Source organism: Camelina sativa, chromosome 7 (genome assembly GCF_030686135.1).
Source record: "Camelina sativa cultivar CO46 ecotype springtype chromosome 7, ASM3068613v1".
In the NCBI taxonomy this organism is placed as follows: Eukaryota; Viridiplantae; Streptophyta; class Magnoliopsida; order Brassicales; family Brassicaceae; genus Camelina; species Camelina sativa.
This window is the reverse complement of record NC_141886.1, coordinates 32847523-32867254: the sequence shown is the minus strand read 5'-3', so window position 1 is coordinate 32867254 and position 19732 is coordinate 32847523. Positions and strand designations below refer to the sequence as shown.

Sequence of the window (19732 nt, the reverse complement as noted above, 5' to 3'; positions counted from 1 at the left end):
TGATTTCAAAAGCAGATTAGACCCCAACACAACAGAACCTTCAGTAACTGACACTCTTTCTCTACCGTCTGCCAAAATTATCAAAACTGGTTCCATATTTCTCACGTTGGTGAGTAAATCAAATCTCCCTGTCAGATGGTGCAACGCACCTGTATCTAATATCCAGGAAGGAGAAGAAGACTTACCAGAGAGTTTCTCATTGCTAGTGCTTGCTCCCCCGTTTGTATTATTCAAGAGCTTAACAAGATTACGCCATTGACTGTCATTCAAACCGCTTACTCTGTCACGATCTTTGTCTGTGAGAACATAGTTAACATGTTCTTGACTTGGAATGTGAGGAACATGAACTGCATTGGCGTAGCTCATGTTTCTTCCATGTCCACCAGTTGCAGCACTACCACGTCCTCTTCCTTGCGTCGCTCTGTTTCTTGGACGCTCACCCCACCATTCTGGATACCCAATTACAGCGAAACAACTGTCGGGAGAGTGACCGCTGCGGTTACAGTGTTTACACACCGTCGTCACATCAGTTCGCACAAGTGGATTCACACGAGCCCTTTGTTGCACAGCAAATGCGGAGACTTCAGCTACATCTTCACCCTTCTTCACATTGTTCTTTAAATCCTCCTCTTGACGTACAACATTATAAACTTCTTCCATTGGTTGGATTAGTATCCTTGACACCAAACTCGATCGAACAGTTCTGAAAGAATCATCAAGTCCAAACAAGAACTCATGAACTTTGTCTTCTTCACGATCTTGCTCCTGCAACACCGTCAAATTGCACTCACATTTTCCACATTTGCAGAGACGCACCGGCCTATGATTGGCCATGCTATCCCAAATACGATTCAGCTTCCCATAATAGGCTTCAATAGCAGCCCCTCTCTGCTTGCAGCAAGCTAATTCTATCTTGAGCTGTTGAATCCTTGGTCCATTGGTCACAGAGAAACGCTTTTTCAGATGATCCCATAAATCTTTTGCCACATCCCGATGAGAAATGTTGGAACGCAAGGCTGGATCAATTGTCATTCTGATCCACGAGACCAACAAAGCTTGGATTGTCCACCAATCTTCTAGATCTGCAGATCCTTCTTCTGGTCGCTTGATAGAGCCATCAAGAAAACCAAATTTCTTTCTTGAACAGAGCGCTGTCTTCATACCACATGCCCATTCTTCGTAGTTCATCCCTTTCAGCAATGGATGTGAAATTACAGCGTCGGGATTGTCAGCCGCTGTCAGATCGTACGGAGAGATCGTACGGAGAGATCGTACGTCTCACCTCCACAGTCGTTGAGTTCGGGTTCGAGGTTTGGTTCTGGTTGTCGATCATGATCGATTAAGAAAATAAAGAAATTTCAGAGTTTGTTTGGTTTTTTTTTTTTTTTTTTTAATATCCTGCTCTAATACCATGAATCAATAATTCGCTATGTGATTCATGAGCTCATGGCCAACAATTATATACAGTCTTCTAGTTTGGAGGATACGTACACAATCAATCAATATTAACTACAGAAGATACATAAATATATGCAGAGAGATACGCAGAAGCGTATAAGGAAGATGGAGATGATTGACGAGAGATTGACGGAGACTTGATGACGATGAAGCATACGTACGGTGGGCTGCCGTGAAGTCCAGTGGGCTTAATATCGCAATATAAACATCTAATGATACGATCCAACACTTCATCAACAGAACATTGACAAGACACAATATTCCCCATGGTGAGAGAAATGTTCAGTAAGCAACTACGAAGGTAAAAGCTGAAGCTCAACAAGTGTTTTAGGTGAAAAATATTGGAGATAACATCTTGCTCCATCAATACGAATTGGTAAGGAGATTATCAAATAAAATTAAGATAGAAGATAGAAAAAGACATTCGTTGATTTGCAGACCACTCGGTTTCCATGTGGAGAGGATCTTTGACTATTCTTATCTTTTTCGTCAGCTATAGAGTCCATACAAATTAGTTTCTGGCAATTATATTGACATCTCATGACTTTCTATTCGCTTTAAGAAGTTTTCACCAAGTTTATGCAATTATATACAGGAAACAAGTTCTATATGAAATATTATTTTGGGTTCAAGGGACAATGATCTTGATGAAGATCATCATTATCCTCTACTTGTGTACGAGGAAGAAGATGGGAAGTTTATTTTTTTCCCATTTTGTTAGAAATGGTTTGTTTTGTTTTGTTTGGAGAAGAGACACGTACGACCAGTTTTGGGAACTATCCAAAAATAGCCAATGACAGAAGTTCTCTGTTAACCAAATTAGCCCGATGAAAACCTCCAAAACTCTCTTATTTAGGATGAGTCTCACAAACGAGCTCTCATTCCTATTTATAGAAGCAAAGCACTCTATTTAGTATATTCAGAGACGAGGTATGGTTTAGGGGATTTGACATAAGAGACACATTGCAGAAATGTTTAACAATACAGCACACTCGAGAAAGATCTGAATGCAGATCAAAGGAAATTATACAACTGCAAAAGAATCTCAATCCATGAATGAAGGATCTTTAGACCTAAACGAACAGCTGCAAAAGAAGAAAACAAATACTCTGATTGAGGGAGCCAGTTGGATTTAAATAAGACTTAAAAGTCCGAATCCTGTGGAAAAAAAATGAAAGAATGTGTTAGTAACACTTTTGTGGAAAGCATTGAAATTGAGAAGCGCAACAAATTCTATTATGCGATCCATTTTTGCAGAAATATTTTTTTTTTCTGCAGAGGATAAAATAAAAATAAAAATAACTCAGTTTGATCAAAAACAATGATTACCCGATCAAATGAACCAAACTTGAAATAGTAACAGGAAGGTTATAACACAAGCATAAGAGAATGAAGAGTAATCATTAAATTACCCGATTAAATGAAGGCAAGAATCGATTTTTAGTATCTTCGTCCTCCCATTCAAGCTAAGTTTCCTCCATTACAATGTCAAATTCATCAACTTGTGGGACACTTGTAGCATTTAAGGGAAGCTTTCTCAGGTTCGGGCAATCCAATACAACTATGCGCCTCAAAAATGGAAAGGGGAGAGGATTCCGGTAGATACTCTTCAGCTTCGACAAATCTTTGACAACTAAGACTTCTAGTTTCAGAAATGGGGTAATACCTGTAAGATCGGTTGCTTTCTCTTTGTTTATTATTTCTTCCACTTCTCTTGAATCGTCAATACTTAGCATGCAAAGATTTGGAGCGAACAAAATCCAAGTGAGATCCTTCATGCTATGGCACTCACTTATTATCATTGTTGAGATGTTGGTAAAGCATAATTGAATTGTCGGATTATTATTAATATCCGAGACATGGCTACTTGTCACCAATAGCCTACAAAGATTCTCAATACTCTCCAAGGATGATAAATCGAGTGGCTTTTCTTGAAAATCGATAATCTCCAGATATGTTATGCAGTTTGCCAACCTTTTGATTTGATCCCCTAATAATATATGCTCCAAACTTAACTCCTCCGATACCGTTATCATTAGAACTTGTAGTTTCTCCAAGAGCTGCAGCTCCATTAATACACTAACATCTCCATGAACACTAGATCCAAACAGACTCAACACTCTTAAACTCACCAACCTTGATATCCCACTGATACTACGAAGTTTCCTTGTAGCATGTAAAATCAGGTGAGTTAGCTTTTTCAGCTCTTGGAGACCAACCGGCAGTTTCTCTATACTTGTATAAGACAAGTCAAGATACTGCAAGGAGTCCAGCTCTGATATCTGCTCTGGAAGTTCACTCAAGTTTTCATTACCTGATAGATCCAGAACAAGTAGCTTTTGCATAGACCGTATGAATTCACCCGACAGATTCTTCAAATTTTTTTTTTTTTTTTTTTTTTTTTTTTTTAAAAAAAAAAACCTTACTTTCATTAACCAAGAGACTGAAACGTACAACGATGCCTCCTGAAACGAGTAACACCTACACCGAGAAAGTTACAGAGATAAGATACCACATCATCAGTGAAACACTCCAAACCAAGTGATCAAGAGAGTGGGAGCCGGAGGGATAGTCCTTTGTTTGAGTATGAGATGTCCCAAGTGGAATCTGAGAATGTTCTTGACTTCCAATAACAACAGCGATACTGGTTTTGAGACAGCAGAGTGAAGTCTTGAGTTACGTTCCCTCCATATAAGATACACCGAAGCTTGAAAGGCAAGGCGAAGTATTTGAGCGATGTTCCTGTCCCTAGCAGGGTTTTTTAACCACCTTAATCTATCCTCAAAACATGATGGGGAGGATAAGTGAGCTTTATCGAGAAAGTACTGCCACAATTCACCGGAGTAGGAGCAATCGAAGAACAGATGCTGACGAGATTCGGCATGGTTACTGCAGAGGAGACAGTGTGAGGGAACTGACAACCCCCACCTTATCAGCTTGTCCCTTGTGAGGAGTCGGTGTCTTGCGTTGAGCCATGCTATGAAAGAATGTTTGGGAATTCTCCCTTTGATCCACACTGATTCATACCAATCCACTTTCATACCCTCAGGGTATATGTAATCCCAAGTAGCCGAAGTTGAGAAGACATCTGAAGCTGGAGCATGACCTATTTTCCAAAGGAACCGATCATCTGTAACTTCGTCTATAGATGTAGTCATTGGAGGGGACGGGAGGCAAGCTTGTAGCAGTTGAATGATGGGATTCCGACTTCGAGAAAAGGAGATCCACCACTGTCCTTGGTAGACAGCATCCGCAACAACCGCTGAGACAGGTAACCCCGATACTCTGGGTCCAGAGGGACCCGTGATATCTATCAGAGGACCTAGAGATGTCCAGTTATCAGTCCAAAACTTGCAAGTTATACCAGAAGCAAGTTCGCAAACGATGAAAGGTCGAGCCAAGGGTCGAAGCTTGCAGAGACTCCTCCAGATCCAACTTCCTGTAACTGGTCTACTTAGCTCCCAAAAACAGTGGTTGCGAATTAAATGTCTCCTCACCCAAGACACCCACAAGGAACCACCATTTGCGAAGATTAACCAGATGAGTTTAAGTCCCAAAATCTTGTTCCAGTGGGCTAGACGTTTTAAACCCAAACCTCCACACACCTTCGGAGTACATACAGACTCCCAACACACTTTAGCTCCTCTTGCTGAGTCTAGAGATCCTTTCCATAAGAATGCATTACACAGAGACTCAATCTTCTCCATTACCGAGTTAGGTAGAATGAATATTGATGCCCAAAAGGAGATAATAGAGTAGATTATGGACTGGATCAATTGTAGCCTGCCCGCAAAGGACAAACGCTTAACTGTCCAGGAGTTGAATCTTGCCATGAGTTTATCTAAGAGAGGCTGGTAGTCTTGCGGGGACATCTTTTTGGTGGATAAAGGAACCCCTAGATACTTTACTGGAAAGGACCCTTGAGCTAAACCCGGTTGGCCACTGTCTGGTTAGCGTTAAAGTCTCCACCGTCCAAAAACAACGCTGTCTTAGTCCTGTTGATCCCCAACCCTGATTCAATCCTGAATTCCTCAAGGATTTCCAGAATACCGTCCAAAGATGATTGCTGACCGTCGAAAAAAATTAAGATGTCATCTGCAAAGCTCAAGTGAGTGATCACAGGAGCTAGACAGAGAGGATGCAGTCCAAAACGACCATCGAGAGTTCCTTTATCCAGTTTCTTAGCAAGAACATCCATTGCAAGAACAAATAACAGGGACGAGAGAGGGTCTCCTTGACGAAGTCCTTTTTTGCCTGGGAAGAATCCTATGAGTTCACCATTGAAAGCTATACTGAACGAGGGGTTAGTATAACACTCTTTGAGCCACCCTATAAATTGAGGAGGGAGGTCGATGGCCACCAAAATATTAAGCAAGAACTTCCAATCCAGATTATCATATGCTTTAGCAAGATCAACCTGGAGACACCCTCTGGTAGTAGGACCATCCTCATGAAAGTTGTGAACTAGCTCAGAAGCCAGAAGGACATTCTCACAAAGATGTCGACCCTGAACAAACCCTACTTGGTTCCCTTGTACAGCATCCGCAATGAAGAGCTTCAATTTCGTCTTGAGGAGCCTCGCTATAATCTTATAGACAGTATTACAGCAGGATATCGGTCTGAACAAAGGAATGGAGTCGGCTCCTTGAACTTTTGGAATGAGAGTAATGGCAGTGGCATTGAAGTACCGTGGGAGGTGACCGGAGGTGAAAAAAACTTGGACAGCTTCCACAACCTCTCGCCCCACTATATCCCATGCTTCCCATATAAACTCCACAGGGAAACCATCAGGGCCCGGAGCTTTTGACTTAGGCATTGAGACGATAGTACGCCTTATATCACCCAACGAGGGAATGGTCATCAACTGAGCTGCCAAGTCGGGAGAACACCTAAAGGAAACCAGGTCTCTAATCCCACTTACGGATAAGGGATGCACTTCCGCGTTTTCAGAGCCTAGGAGTCTCTGATAGTATGATACAAGGAGATCCTTAATTTGATCCAGATTAAAAATCAAATCTCCATCCTCCCCTCTTAAGAACTTGATGCAGTTTCTACCTTGATTAGCAATAACTGACTTGAAGAAGAAAGTTGTGTTAGCATCCCCTTCAGCCAACCACCGCACCCTAGACTTCTGTCTGTAGAAAGATTCCTGAGCAGCTGCAAAGAAGTTCCATTTCTGTCGAGCTACAAACTCCTCTCTGAAAAGAGTATCCGATGGCAATCTCAGTAACTCAGCTTGAATGGACTCAAGGTGATCCAAGGCTTCTTTGGTTCTTTGTTGTATATTGCTAAAACCAACCCTGTTCAACTGTTTACAAGCTGCTTTAACTACCTTTAATCTCTGAGCCAAAATAAATAGAGCGGAGCCTACCCCAATTTCCTCAGACCAAGCTGCATCGATCACCTCCTTGAAACTTGGATGAGTGGACAGGAAGGAGAAATATTTGAAAGATTTCTTACTATTCTGAATATGAGAGGATGTATACACCAAAGCAGGAGAATGATCTGAATCTCCCGGGGGATCAAAACTGACTATAGCTTCCGGGAAAGAGTCTTTATACTTATCACTCACCAAAACCCTGTCTAACTTCCTCAACACTGGATCATCGGGTTGGTTATTCTTCCACGTATAAAAGGCTCCTCGACTCGACAAGTCTGACAAACCATTATCCTCGAGACATCGACCGAACTCCGACATACCCGCTAGAGGCAGAGGATGGGGAAGTAGAGAATAGTGCTCATTAGCTGTTAAGATCTGGTTGAAATCTCCCATAATCATCAGAGGAAAATCCTTGGCAGGAGAGTTACTAGCTATTGTTGTGATATCTTCCCAGAGGTCCCGTCTCTGAAGCAAGGTGTTATAACCATATACAAAAGCTACTGCAAAACTTTCTTTCGATTCCGGAATGAAGACTCCGCATAACATAACCTGAGCTGACTTGTAATAACAAATGACAGACACCGATGGGTCCCAGACCACCCAAATTCTGCCATTCTCCGCAAACTGGTAGTTATAATCTCCTCTCCACCCTGGAAAGGAAGCCCGAAAAATTTGATCCGCATTCTCCTCCGAGACATGCGTCTCCAAAAGACTACCCAGAACTGGTTTATTTTTAGACATCCAACTTCTAACAAAGCGTTGTCTCGAGAAGCTGTTTAAACCTCTTATATTCCAACAAAAAACCTTCGTCATCTATAACCCAAAAGTGAAGGTAGAGCTATGCTCTTTCAAGGATTAGCAGTCACTAACCGGGGAACTACCCCGATTAGGCTGAGAATCTGATGCAGGAGGAGAAATCCTGTACTTCTCTGGACACGGCTTCCTAAACTGAAGCTTATCCTCACCTCTCTGAGACCCAAATTGCTTCTTAGTCTCCATTTTAGCAAACTTCCGAGCACTCAACGCCCCCGGGAACCCAACGGGCGTGTCTGCAACACTCTGCGTCTTCTTACCCTTATTCTTTCTCTTAGAACCAACTTCAACCCACTGATTCTGTAGTGGCAAAACCGCTTGATGATTCTCAAAAGGCGGTTCCTGAATTTGATCCTTCAAGGTCAAAATCTTCTCTGATTCCAACTCCTTCAACCAACCCGCAACTATATCCGGAGTAGGACCCGATACAGATTCAAACCTTGCAGATCTCTCAGCTCTCTGTACCGGAGGAGTACTACGACTTCTCCCCTTCACTGACCCGCTAGAAGAACCTCCCATCTCCAGGGCGCGGGGATGATCTGGGGGCTTAACAGGGGAAGGCACTGAGGCAGCCTTTCCTTCAGACTCCAACTTCTCTGGTTCCGTGATAGTCTCTGTCCCCGAACCCAGTGGGATTGTCGTGTCAGTTGTTGCAGTTCCACCAGCCGAAAAACCACTCTTACGATCCATCACAGCCTTCTTCTTCATAAGAGGCTTGGGACATCTGTTCAACAAGTGTCCAAACCTGTTACAATTACAGAGCTTCGGAGGCAAGCGTGGGTAAGATACGTGAACTTTGACAGAATTCATGAGCTCGTCTCTAACAATGATCGTTGTAGGAGGTGACTTATCAAGCGAGATTTCCACCTTTACTTTGGTGTTACCAAGATAATAAGGATCCAGCCTCGATTTCTCGGTGTGCAAAGGCTCTCCAATAGCACTTGCGATTACGCTTATTCCTGAGAACGAATACATTTGAGGCGGGACATTGTGTAACACTGCCCAAGTTGGCACCGTAGAGAGTTCCTGTACCTGAAGGGAGGCATCAATCGACCACGGATAGACATGGAATGCACAGTTCCCAGCTTGCCAATATCCTACCTGTAAGACCCAATCCCTAGTCTTCACACAGGGAATCAATATAAGGCACGAGGTATCCGAAACCTGACGAATGGTGATGTTTCCATATTTTCCCCAAACGGGGTTGAGATCTGAGTATATTTTTGCCGAGGGAGGAATCAGACCATGAAAGTTTGCCACAATGTGACCCTTCCATTGATCTGCGGTCTTGAGTAAGATCGAGGCAGGAGCTTGAACCACCGGAATTCCATCTTCCATCGTTACCGGCGAGTCAATCTTCTTGAGGTTTCTTAATGAGGCCTTGAAACGTTCTGCTTGAGTCTGGGTGGAGGAGGAGTTGGGGAGATGTTGCGAGTTCGGGCCCGAAAGCGAGGGTAGCTGAGGAGGAACCGTATCTGAGCTAGTAGGTAGATCTGGATCTGAACAAGAAGGTAGATCTGGATCTAAGGCTGAGGGCAATGTAGAACTAGGAGGAACTCGTGGATCTGGGGGATCCACCATCTTTAAGGAGAACAAAGAAAAGCGAAACAAGAAAGGAAAGAGGAGGGAGAAAGGGGAATTCTCGGCTAACGGCGTGAGGCCGAACTCCGGCGGCGGTTTACGAAGAGATCGTCAATCGCCTAAAACTCTCTCTCAGATTCTTCAATTGATTCTCTTGAAGGAAAAGATCCTTCAAGATTCTTGACTTCAATTGATTCTCTTGAAGGAAGAGAGTTGTAAGTTCAGAACACTTGGAACTGCTGCATGGTATCTCTACAATCTTATTCTTCATTAATGACATCCTTCTCACTGCTCCCCAATCCTTGACTTTTGGTATTTCAACTAGTCCGACGTTTGCTTGCACAACAAATGTCTCTTTCTGGTTCCCGAAACCGGATGCAATCCACAGAGCCATTTGGCGAACCACGTCATGCATTACAACATGTCCGGTACTAAACTCTGTCAGCAAATTTGCACGGATAAGGGTACGAAGCATTGCATAACCCTTATTATATACTTCTTTTATAACTTGGTATCCCCCCAGGAATCCCTCGCATATCCATAATTGTATCAAATCCTCAACATGTACCGTTTCATCCTCTGGAAACAGAGCACAATACAAGAAACACGACTGGATTTGTTCATCCCCCAAGCTATCATAGCTGAACTTCAGAACTGCAAGAATTTTATTTTCCATGTCAGAAGAAAACTCTGCAGCGGATCTTGTCAAAACATCCATTGCATGCTCCCATTCTCGTACCATAGTTTTAGATGACATTGCCTTACCAATGACATTAAGCGCTAGTGGCAGACCACGACACTTATCAGCAACCCTTCTTGCTAGCTTGACAATGCCTGGATATCTACTTAATGTATTGTCTCCGACTTTGCTTTTAAACAATTCCCATGCTTCATCTCGTTCCAAGCATTTGATTTCCATTGCGTCATGATCCCCCATCCGCCCACATACTTCCTGAGAACGAGTGGTGAATGCTACTTTGCATTTATTCTCTTCTGTGGGAAAGGGAACACCAATGGCTTCTAAATCCACCTCCTCCCATATATCATCCAGCATCAAAACAAATCTCTTCCTCTTTAAATCGTCGTATATATCAGCAGCCTTATCACTTTCATCTTTTTTCTTCCACTCGTCGTTACAAAGGTGTAGTTTTGCTGCAATATCTTTTTGAATCTTTGAAATCGTTGCGCCTTGAGACACCACGATCCAGATCACAACGTCAAACCTACCAGCTATTTCAGAGAACTTATTGTAGATTTTCTTGAAAAGGGTAGTTTTTCCTACACCACCCATACCGTGCATACCCATGATTCCGACTTCGTCTTCCATAAGGCGTTTCCACGCCTTCTCCAGCATTCTATCTTGACCAACCGTAGGCTGAGTAGGCCTTTCCACCATTTCAGATGTCGGAGCTGGCTCAACAACCTCTTCAAAATTACCCTCCGAGTTGAGTTTCCTAACCTCTTCCAGCAACAAGATTACCCTTTTCCCATAATTATAGCTCGCACATACATTTTTTGAACATAAACCACAGAAACACAACTTTTGAAGCTGAACGGGACTATCACTAAGCACATTATTTAATCGTGTGTCGATGCTCTCAACACGGCTAAGCCATACCTGGACAGCTTTACGCTTTTGTTTATGGCGTGCCTCTTCTCTCGCTACTTTGTTCTGCACCTCATCTTTTATTGCTCTGAGATCTTCCATTTCCCTCTCCAAATCCCTGAGATTCTCCTTAAGGCTTCGAATATAACCTTTATCACATAAACATCCAATGATACGATCCAGTACTTCAACACCAGAACATTGGCAAGACACAATATTTCCCATGTTGAGAAAAAATTTCAGTAAGCAAACAACGAAGCTAAAAGCTGAAGCTCAACAAGTGTTTTAGGTGAAAAATATTAGAGATAACATCTAGGTCCAATACGAATGGTTAGGAGATTATCAAAGAAAATTAAGATAGAAGATAGAAAAAGACATTGGCGTCGTTGATTTGCAGACCACTCGGTTTCCATGTGGAGGACTTTGATTATTCTTACTTTTTATGGTCAGCTAGAGTCCATACAAATTAGTATCTGACATCTCATGACTTTTCAAAGTAACGACTGGAATGGCATTTGAAGAAACCCGTCAATACAACGACTTACAGATTAAGTTCGCCAACCTTTTGATCCCCTAATACTTTTGCTCCAAACTTAACTCGGTCGATAAGTTAGATCTTGTAGATTCTTCAAGAGCTGCTTCTCCTCCTTCAATAAGATAACATTCTGACTTTAGCAGACTCAACATTCTTAAACTCAGCAACCTTCAATCTCATTTTCCATTGAAGACATCCTTAAAGAAAAAGTAACATACCCTAAATAATACTCAAAATACACAATTCTCTTTCTCTCTGAACCAGAGCCTGGTTTTACTTACCTCAACGAAATTTGAACAAAGGCCATCACTTGGCATGACTTGAATCGAACATAAAAAAAAAACGTTTAACACTTGTAATAACAATTGGCTTTGTCTTCCTCTTTCTGTCATCAGATGAACAAAATCTCCATCTTCTCTGCTGTACTCATCTGTCATAACCAGCAAAAACAAAAAAAAATAGCCAAAGAAAGTCACCATCGCAACCAAACTCCCCTAAGATTTAAAACATTGCTAGCTTATACCTACCTATTACAATGTCAAGAAACAATTTTTCACAAACATACAACAAAAGTGAAAAATGAGTCAGATGGCTCACCAAACAAAGTATTGAAAGAGGTTGAGGTTGAAGTAGACATGAAGTTGAGACCAATGTAAAACCCCAAAACAAACAACAGAGTCACCATCAAACACAACGGCATCGCCAAGGCCCAGTACGTGTCTGGGTAGTATTGAGGAATGTCTGGCACATACCCTAAATTAACAAGATCACAGTGGAAACAACGATCGAATGTCTGAATCCTGCAATTTTTTTGGATGAGAAATCGCAGCAAAATCGTTTGAGGGTCGGAAACAAAAAAAAGTTAGTGATGTGTTTTTTTCAATAAATTACCAATTCCGAGGACGAAAATTGCAAATATTCGGCGAGTATATCCCAGAACGGAGAAAAATCTCGAATCCAGAATAAGCTAATCAAAATTAACCTTATTGCTTTAAAATAGATACCTTTAAACTGGCTTATTTTTGCGAAAAATTAACGCTACTTTGCGTCCAATATCTCTGGTTGGATCAGGAACTCCAATGGCTTCTAAATCCACTTTTTCCCATATGTCATCTAGCATAAAAACAAATCTCTTCCTCTTTAAAACTTTGTGTATATCAGCAGCCTTATCACTTGTATTTTTGTTTTTCCACTCGTCGCTACAAAGATGTAGCTTTTGAGCAATATCTTCTTGAAGCTTTGAAATCTTTGCGCCTTGAGACACCACTATCCAGATCACAACATCAAACGTACCAACTATTTCAGTAAACTTATTGTGGATTTTCTTGAAAAGGGTAGTTTTGCCTACACCACCCATACCGTGAAGACCCATGATTCCGACTCCATCTTCCATAAGGCGGTTCTATGCCTTCTCGAGCAGTTCTTCCTGACCAACCGTAGGCTGAGTAGGCCTCTCCTCAACTTCAGATCTTGGAGGCGGCTGAGCAACCTCGTCAAATTTACCCCCATATTTGTAGCTTGAACACACAGATTTTGAACAAAAACCTAGACTTATCCGAGAGCAAGGAGATACATTTTCAAATCATCAATTTGATGACTTGAGGAATAGCAATTGGAAAATGAAAACCGCAATCCAAGTGAACAACCACAGGTCCACAACACACTCCACAAATATAATCCAAATGCAAAGCAAAATCAATTATACAATCCAAATGCACAACACACACACCACAAGAACAGAGAAAGTACTAAGAAGAAGAAGAGCGTGGATTCTGATTTCAGAAAGTGAGGAATCCCAATCCTGAGTAATGGATTTTTTAGACCTTCTTCCGCAGCAGCTAAAGAAGAAAAATAAAGTGAAACAATGAGCAAACTAGAAAGAAATAGGGAGAAAAACAAAATTGTAAATCTAGCAGAAGAGAATGACGAGTAATGATTACCCCACGGATTGAAGGCAAGAAACGATTTTTTGTATCTTCGTCCTCCCATTCAAGGTCATTTTCATGTACTGGATCCTTCCGTTCCGTATATATTTCAAATTCCTCAAGTCGTGGAGCACTTGTAGCATTTAAGGGAAACTTTCTCAGCTTTGGACAGACCCATACACTTATGCGCCTCAAAAATGGAAAGGGGAGAGGACTCCGGTAGATACTCTCCAGCTTCGGCAAATCATCCACATCTAAGATTTGTAGTTTCTGAAATGGGGTAATACCTGTAAGATCGGTTGCTTTCTCTTTGTTTATAACTTCTTCCACTTCTCTTAAATCTTCAATGTATAGAACAGTAAGATTTGGAGCAAACAATAGCCAAGTCAGATCCTTAATGCTATGGCAGTTGCCTATACGCACGTTGCAGAGGTTGGTAAAGCATGGAATTTTCGGATTGCGTTCGTGAGACGAGTCTGTCTCGCTTTCTCTGCATTTTATATCTGTATAAATCTCCACGACATGACTACTGACCACAATGAGCTCATTAAGATTCTCCATACTCGGCAAGGATGATAAATCGAGTGGCTTTTCTTGAAAATCGATAATCTCCAGATATGTTATGCAGTTTGCCAACCTTTTGATTTGATCCCCTAATAATATATGCTCCAAACTTAACTCCTCCGATACCGTTATCATTAGAACTTGTAGTTTCTCCAAGAGCTGCAGCTCCATTAATACACTAACATCTCCATGAACACTAGATCCAAACAGACTCAACACTCTTAAACTCACCAACCTTGATATCCCACTGATACTACGAAGTTTCCTTGTAGCATGTAAAATCAGGTGAGTTAGCTTTTTCAGCTCTTGGAGACCAACCGGCAGTTTCTCTATACTTGTATAAGACAAGTCAAGATACTGCAAGGAGTCCAGCTCTGATATCTGCTCTGGAAGTTCACTCAAGTTGGAATTCTTCGACAAATCCAAAACAACTAGCTTTTTCATAGACCGTATGAACTCACCTGATTGATTCTTCAACTGATTCTTTTGAAGGAACAGAGTTGTAAGTTGAGAACACTTGGAACTGCTGCATGTTATCTCTTTAATCTTATTCTTCATTAATGACATCCTTCTCACAGCTCCCCAATCCTTGACTTGTGGTATTTCAACTAATCCGACGTTTGCTTGCACAACAAAATTCTCTTTTTGTTTCCCAAAATCGGATGCAATCCACAGAGCCATTTCCCGAAGCACGTCATGCATCACAACAGATTCTGTGCCACTCTCTGTGAGCAAATTTGCACGGAGAAGGGTACGAAGCATAGCATAACCCTTATTATACACTTCTTTTATAACTTGGTATTCCCCCAGGAATCCCTCGCATATCCATAAGTGTATCAAGTCATCAACATCTATCAATTCATCTTCTGGAAACAGAGCACAATACAAGAAACAAGACTGGATTTGTTCATCCCCCAAGCTATCATAGCTGAACTTCAGAATTGAAAGAATTTTATTTTCCATGTCAGAAGAAAACTCTGCAGCGGATCTTGTCAAAACATCCATTGCATGCTCCCATTCTCGTACTGTAGTTTTAGATGACATTGCCTTACCAATTACCTTAAGCGCTAGTGGCAGACCACGACACTTATCAGCAACCCTTCTTGCTAGCTTGACAATGCCTGGATCTCTACTTAATGTATTGTCTCCGACTTTGCTTTTAAACAATTCCCATGCTTCATCTCGTTCCAAACATTTGATTTCCATTGCGTCATGATCCCCCATCCGCCCACATACTTCCTGAGAACGAGTGGTGAATGCTACTTTGCATTTATTCTCTTCTGTCGGAAAGGGAACACCAATGGCTTCTAAATCCACCTCCTCCCATATATCATCAAGCATCAAAGCAAATCTCTTCCTTTTTAAATCGTCGTATATATCAGCGGCCTTATCACTTTCACTTTTGTTCTTCCACTCGTCGCTACAAAGGTGTAGTTTATCTGCAATATCTTCTTGAAGCTTTGATATCGTTGCGCCTTGAGACACCACGATCCAGATCACAACGTTGAACGTACCAGCTATTTCAGAGAACTTATTGTAGATTTTCTTGAAGAGTGTAGTTTTGCCTACACCACCCATACCGTGCAGACCCATGATTCCGACATTGTCTTCCATAAGGCGTTTCCATGCCTTCTCCAGCATTCTATCTTGACCAATCGTAGGCTGAGTAGGCCTTTCCACCATTTCAGATGTCGGAGCTGGCTCAACAACCTCTTCAAAATTACCCTCCGAGTTGAGTTTCCTAACCTCTTCGAGCAACAAGAATACGGTTTTCCCATAATTGTAGCTCGAACATACATTTTTAGAACATAAACCACAGAAAAACAACTTTTGAAGCTGAACGGGACTAGCACTAAGCACATTATTAAATTCTGTGTCGATGCTCTCAACACGGGTAAGCCATACCTGGACAGCTTTACGCTTTTGTTTATGGCGTGTCTCCTCTCTCACTACCTTGTTCTGCACCTCATCTTTTTTTGCTCTGAGATCTTCCATTTCCCTCTCCAGAGCCCTGAGATTCTCCTTAAGGGTTCGAATATAACCTTTATCACATAAACATCCAATGATACGATCCAGTACTTCAACACCAGAACATTGGAAAGACACAATATTTCCCATATTGAGAGAAATTTTCAGTAAGCAACAACGAAGCTAAAGCTGAAGCTCAACAAGAAGTGTTTTAGGTGAAAAATATTGGAGATAACATCTTGCTCCATCAATACGAATTGGTTAATATTAGCATCCAATGACTTTTCAATGACTTTTAGCATCCAATGACTTTTCAAAATATTAGCATCCAATGACTTTTCAAAATGACAACTGTATTTCATTTTAGTATAGACTATAGGGTAAAAAAAAAAATTGTTTCTTTCTGGACCCACAGTAGAGTGATGAAACAATGTATTAACACTTTTTGAACGCATTTGAATTGATCGGCACATCATTATTCTATTATGTGACCCATTATTGAAGATAGATCAATATCAGTTTTGGAAAAAATGGTGCATATCTCATGTTAAACTAGAGCAAACTTTGGGAAAAATAAAATTATAACTCAAGCAGAAGAGAATGAGAATGATGATAAATCGAATGGCTTTTGAAGAAAGGCATGGTCTTTTTACTTACCTCAATGAAATTTGAATAAAGGCCATCACTTGGCATGACTTGAATCGAACATAACAAAAAAAAACGTTTAACTCTTGTAATATCAGAGATTTGATCAATTGGCTTTGTCTATCATCAGATGAACATTGAGGTAACCAACCTCCGAAGATTTTAAACATTGCTAGATTTTAAACGATTTCAAGAAACAGATTGAAGTAGACATGAAGTTGAGAGACCAAAATAATACCCCAAAACAAACGACAGAGTCGCTATCAAATACAACGGCATCGTCAAGGCCCTGTTTGGGTAGTAGCCAATGCCTATGGATTCGTAAGAACATATCTGGTGCATACCCCCAAATCAACAAGATCACAGTGGAAACAAACAACAATCGAAATGGATCCTACAAAATCATAAACCACTAGGTTTACTAATGTCCGAATCCTGCAATATCTTTTTTTGGATGAGAAATCACAGCAAAATCGTTGAGGGTCCGAAGCAAAATAAATTAATAATGTGTGTTTTCAATAAATTACCAATTCCAAGGACGAAATTTGCAAATATTCAGGGAAAAGGTCCCAGAAGTGAGAAAACTCTAGAATCCACAATAAGCTAATCAAAATTAACCTTATCGCTTTAATTGGCTTATATTTGCTATAAATGAACTTGTCGAAAATATTAAGCATCGTCAACACAATCACAAATCGAGTCAAAATTTGGGAACTAAAGATTAGGGGATGGGTGTAGGGAGGCCCGCACGAGGTGAGTTCTGCAAAAGTAAGCAGCGTCAACACATCGGCCAGCCTATAACCCCTCCATAAATTCTTGCGCAACTTTTATGTTTTACGTTAGCGCTGCGACCGGTTCTCACCGACCGCTTTGTTTTCCTTACTCATTAGTTTAAGGCAAGTTTTAACAGTAGTTCTCCATCACTATCTTATAGTTGCTTAGCTAGGTCTTACATAGCTTATGGTTCCGATGTGGGACAAAAAATACTCTTAATATTAAGTTATAGCCTGGTATGAAAAAATGGGCCCATGTTGAAAGAGAAGCCCACTATTGTTGAAGCAAAGGAGCCTTAAAAAGACCAAACTATAAACAAAATCGTTTGTCGAGCTTTATGGGCTTTTCTGATTCGACTGGACACTGTTATGGTACGGGCGCTTGTGTGGTTCAACTTTGCATTAGGTTAGCTAATATATACGCTTGTGTGGTTTCCCTTCAAACGTTTGTGACTTTAGACCATTTCGATCAAACGGTTGTAATACATCCGATGAAACTTTTGTGACCTCACTAATTAGTCTACAGGGCACTGGTGATAAACACTCGAAAAAAACTCACCTAGACTATGACAATCGTAGATCTTGCATCTATTTACATATTGGAATCAAATGAATGACAATAACACAAAAGCCATACTTTTGAGCAAAGTACTAAAGTACTGATTAAACTACCTCGTACGCGTATTTGACTATAGCAAACACACGTTTAATTAGGATAATTTAGTTGGTAAGTCATTGTATCTACCGAATATATTGTCGTATGCTTTGCTTAATTAATTTATCATCTCCTTCAATATTTTTTAATAATATAAACAGTCAAAGATTAGTATGTATCAAACATTTATTATATTTTGTCTCTTTACATACCTATTTTATCCATTCACATTATCTCCTCAGTCGAACCAAAAGAAAAAACTAAAAGAAGAACCGAGAAGATCATATCTACGACGTCCATATTATTCAACGTCTTCTGAAGCGACACGTGTCGTATCTTGTAAGCTCTGGCCGGTGCACAAGTAACGTATCTTCATATATAGATTCTCCTTAAAACCGTTGTGATACTCGAGAAATTACCGGAACTAGATGGCACCATCCATATCCGCAGACTCTAGCGCGTGACGCCTGGACAGAGGCTTGTTGAACGACACGTGAAGTTTTTGTTCTTCTGAATAATCCAACTCGCGAATGGTTGGCGCGTTAATGTGAGTGAAACCCGGGGGTTGAAGAAAGACTCACAGTCTAACTCTATACCGTTGGACGAAAATGACGGTTACCCATCACTAGAAAACAGTTGATAAACGTTGTCGTTTTGTTCTTTCGCGGTTTCTACGAAATTTCTAGGCGAAGACTCTCTGATTCAGTGATGTCTGAGCTTTGTGGAGCAACCATTTACAGCTTTTTCAGACTAAAACCAACCCAAGTTTTATGCTGTGGTTTCATGATCAATTGGGTCTATAATATCTTATCTTATATAAGGTTGCGCGTTATGCATGCTGCATGCACATACATATACGGGATATACAAGGTATAACAGATTTTAGTTTGTGGTTTACTAGATGAGTGCTAACAAAGATCGTTTCATTTTTGTCGTTGTTGCGACACATTAGACAACATGACTGGAAGTATTGTATTAAACCAAAATAAGAAATTTCGCCTCATACTCTATTAGAATATCATACAAGCGAGTTAACACTAGCTAAGCTTGGTAAGACGTACTCTTTTTAATTATATTACGAAAGAAAATAAAACATATATATGGAAAAAATCCCTGTCTCAAGCTGATTTGGTTGACCGACCAACAATATTATCTTTTTAACCAAACAAATTAAAAACTTTATGGTGACAGAATCACAGAAAATAGGATATATAGTAAAAGCAACAAAATCTAAAAAACAAATAGAAAAAGAGCGTTGCAGTAGAGTTTTTCACGCGTTTGCACTTTCCAATTTTCATGTCACTTAAAAATAAACACAAGAACTCCAAAACATTGATAACATGAAGAAAAAATGGATCTACAAAAAAAAATTGTGGATGGAGAATCAAGTTAGCTTTTTTTTTTTTTTTTTTTTTTTTTGTTAAAGAATCAAGTTAGCTTAGATTAAATCATTTTTCTTTTCATCATTAAAGAAAATACTCACAAAAATAATTATATATACTTTTTCATAAATAACCTATATATATATTGTCAAAAAAACCTATATATAAATTTATAAATCAGGACTTTCCACGTTTTTCTATTATTGATTAAAAACGTAGTGGTTAATAAACTACCTGTTGAATGACTTAGAAAGAAAAAATGGTATGTCAACAATATGATTAAAAATACATATTTCAATTATTAAATTAATTTTTATTTGTTGAGAAACGTTAAACTAATCACCAAAGTACAAATATAAAATGGTTTCTTCCTTTTTCTAGTTTATTATTATTTGAATGGAGAATCTTTAAAAGTAAGAAACTCTCCATGAAACCGCTTAAGCCACT

The 19732-nt window shown here is 40.3% G+C and overlaps 2 protein-coding genes and 1 non-coding gene across 6 annotated transcripts; all 3 read right to left on the bottom strand.

Annotated features, from left to right (window-relative positions):
* Positions 1-2403: 2403 nt before the first annotated feature.
* Positions 2404-11803, bottom strand: LOC104703725 (disease resistance protein UNI-like). Of its 4 annotated transcripts, XM_087460048.1 has the most exons (4): positions 11655-11803; positions 9418-10987; positions 2871-3830; positions 2404-2616 (listed from the first exon to the last, which is right to left on the bottom strand). In XM_087460048.1, exons 2-3 carry the CDS (start codon positions 10938-10940, stop codon positions 3758-3760), a joined length of 1596 nt encoding a protein of 531 aa, XP_087316174.1. In that variant the 5' UTR covers positions 10941-10987; positions 11655-11803; the 3' UTR covers positions 2404-2616; positions 2871-3757. The 4 variants fall into 4 exon arrangements, with proteins under 4 accessions (XP_087316174.1, XP_087316173.1, XP_087316172.1 ...); XM_087460047.1 differs by having other exon boundaries at positions 2871-10987; XM_087460046.1 differs by lacking the exon at positions 11655-11803 and having other exon boundaries at positions 9418-11186.
* A 1140-nt stretch (positions 11804-12943) lies between these two features.
* LOC104703726 (putative disease resistance protein At1g61190) lies at positions 12944-16878 on the bottom strand. Its single transcript, XM_019228086.2, has 2 exons — positions 13314-16878; positions 12944-13211 (listed from the first exon to the last, which is right to left on the bottom strand). The coding sequence occupies exons 1-2, from the start codon at positions 15978-15980 to the stop codon at positions 13191-13193; spliced, it is 2688 nt and encodes an 895-aa protein (XP_019083631.2). The 5' UTR covers positions 15981-16878; the 3' UTR covers positions 12944-13190.
* Positions 16879-17212: 334 nt separating this feature from the next.
* Positions 17213-17375, bottom strand: LOC147941955 (U12 minor spliceosomal RNA). Its single transcript, XR_015562982.1, has one exon. It is a non-coding gene; the product is annotated as a U12 minor spliceosomal RNA (small nuclear RNA).
* Between the last annotated feature and the right edge of the window lie 2357 nt (positions 17376-19732).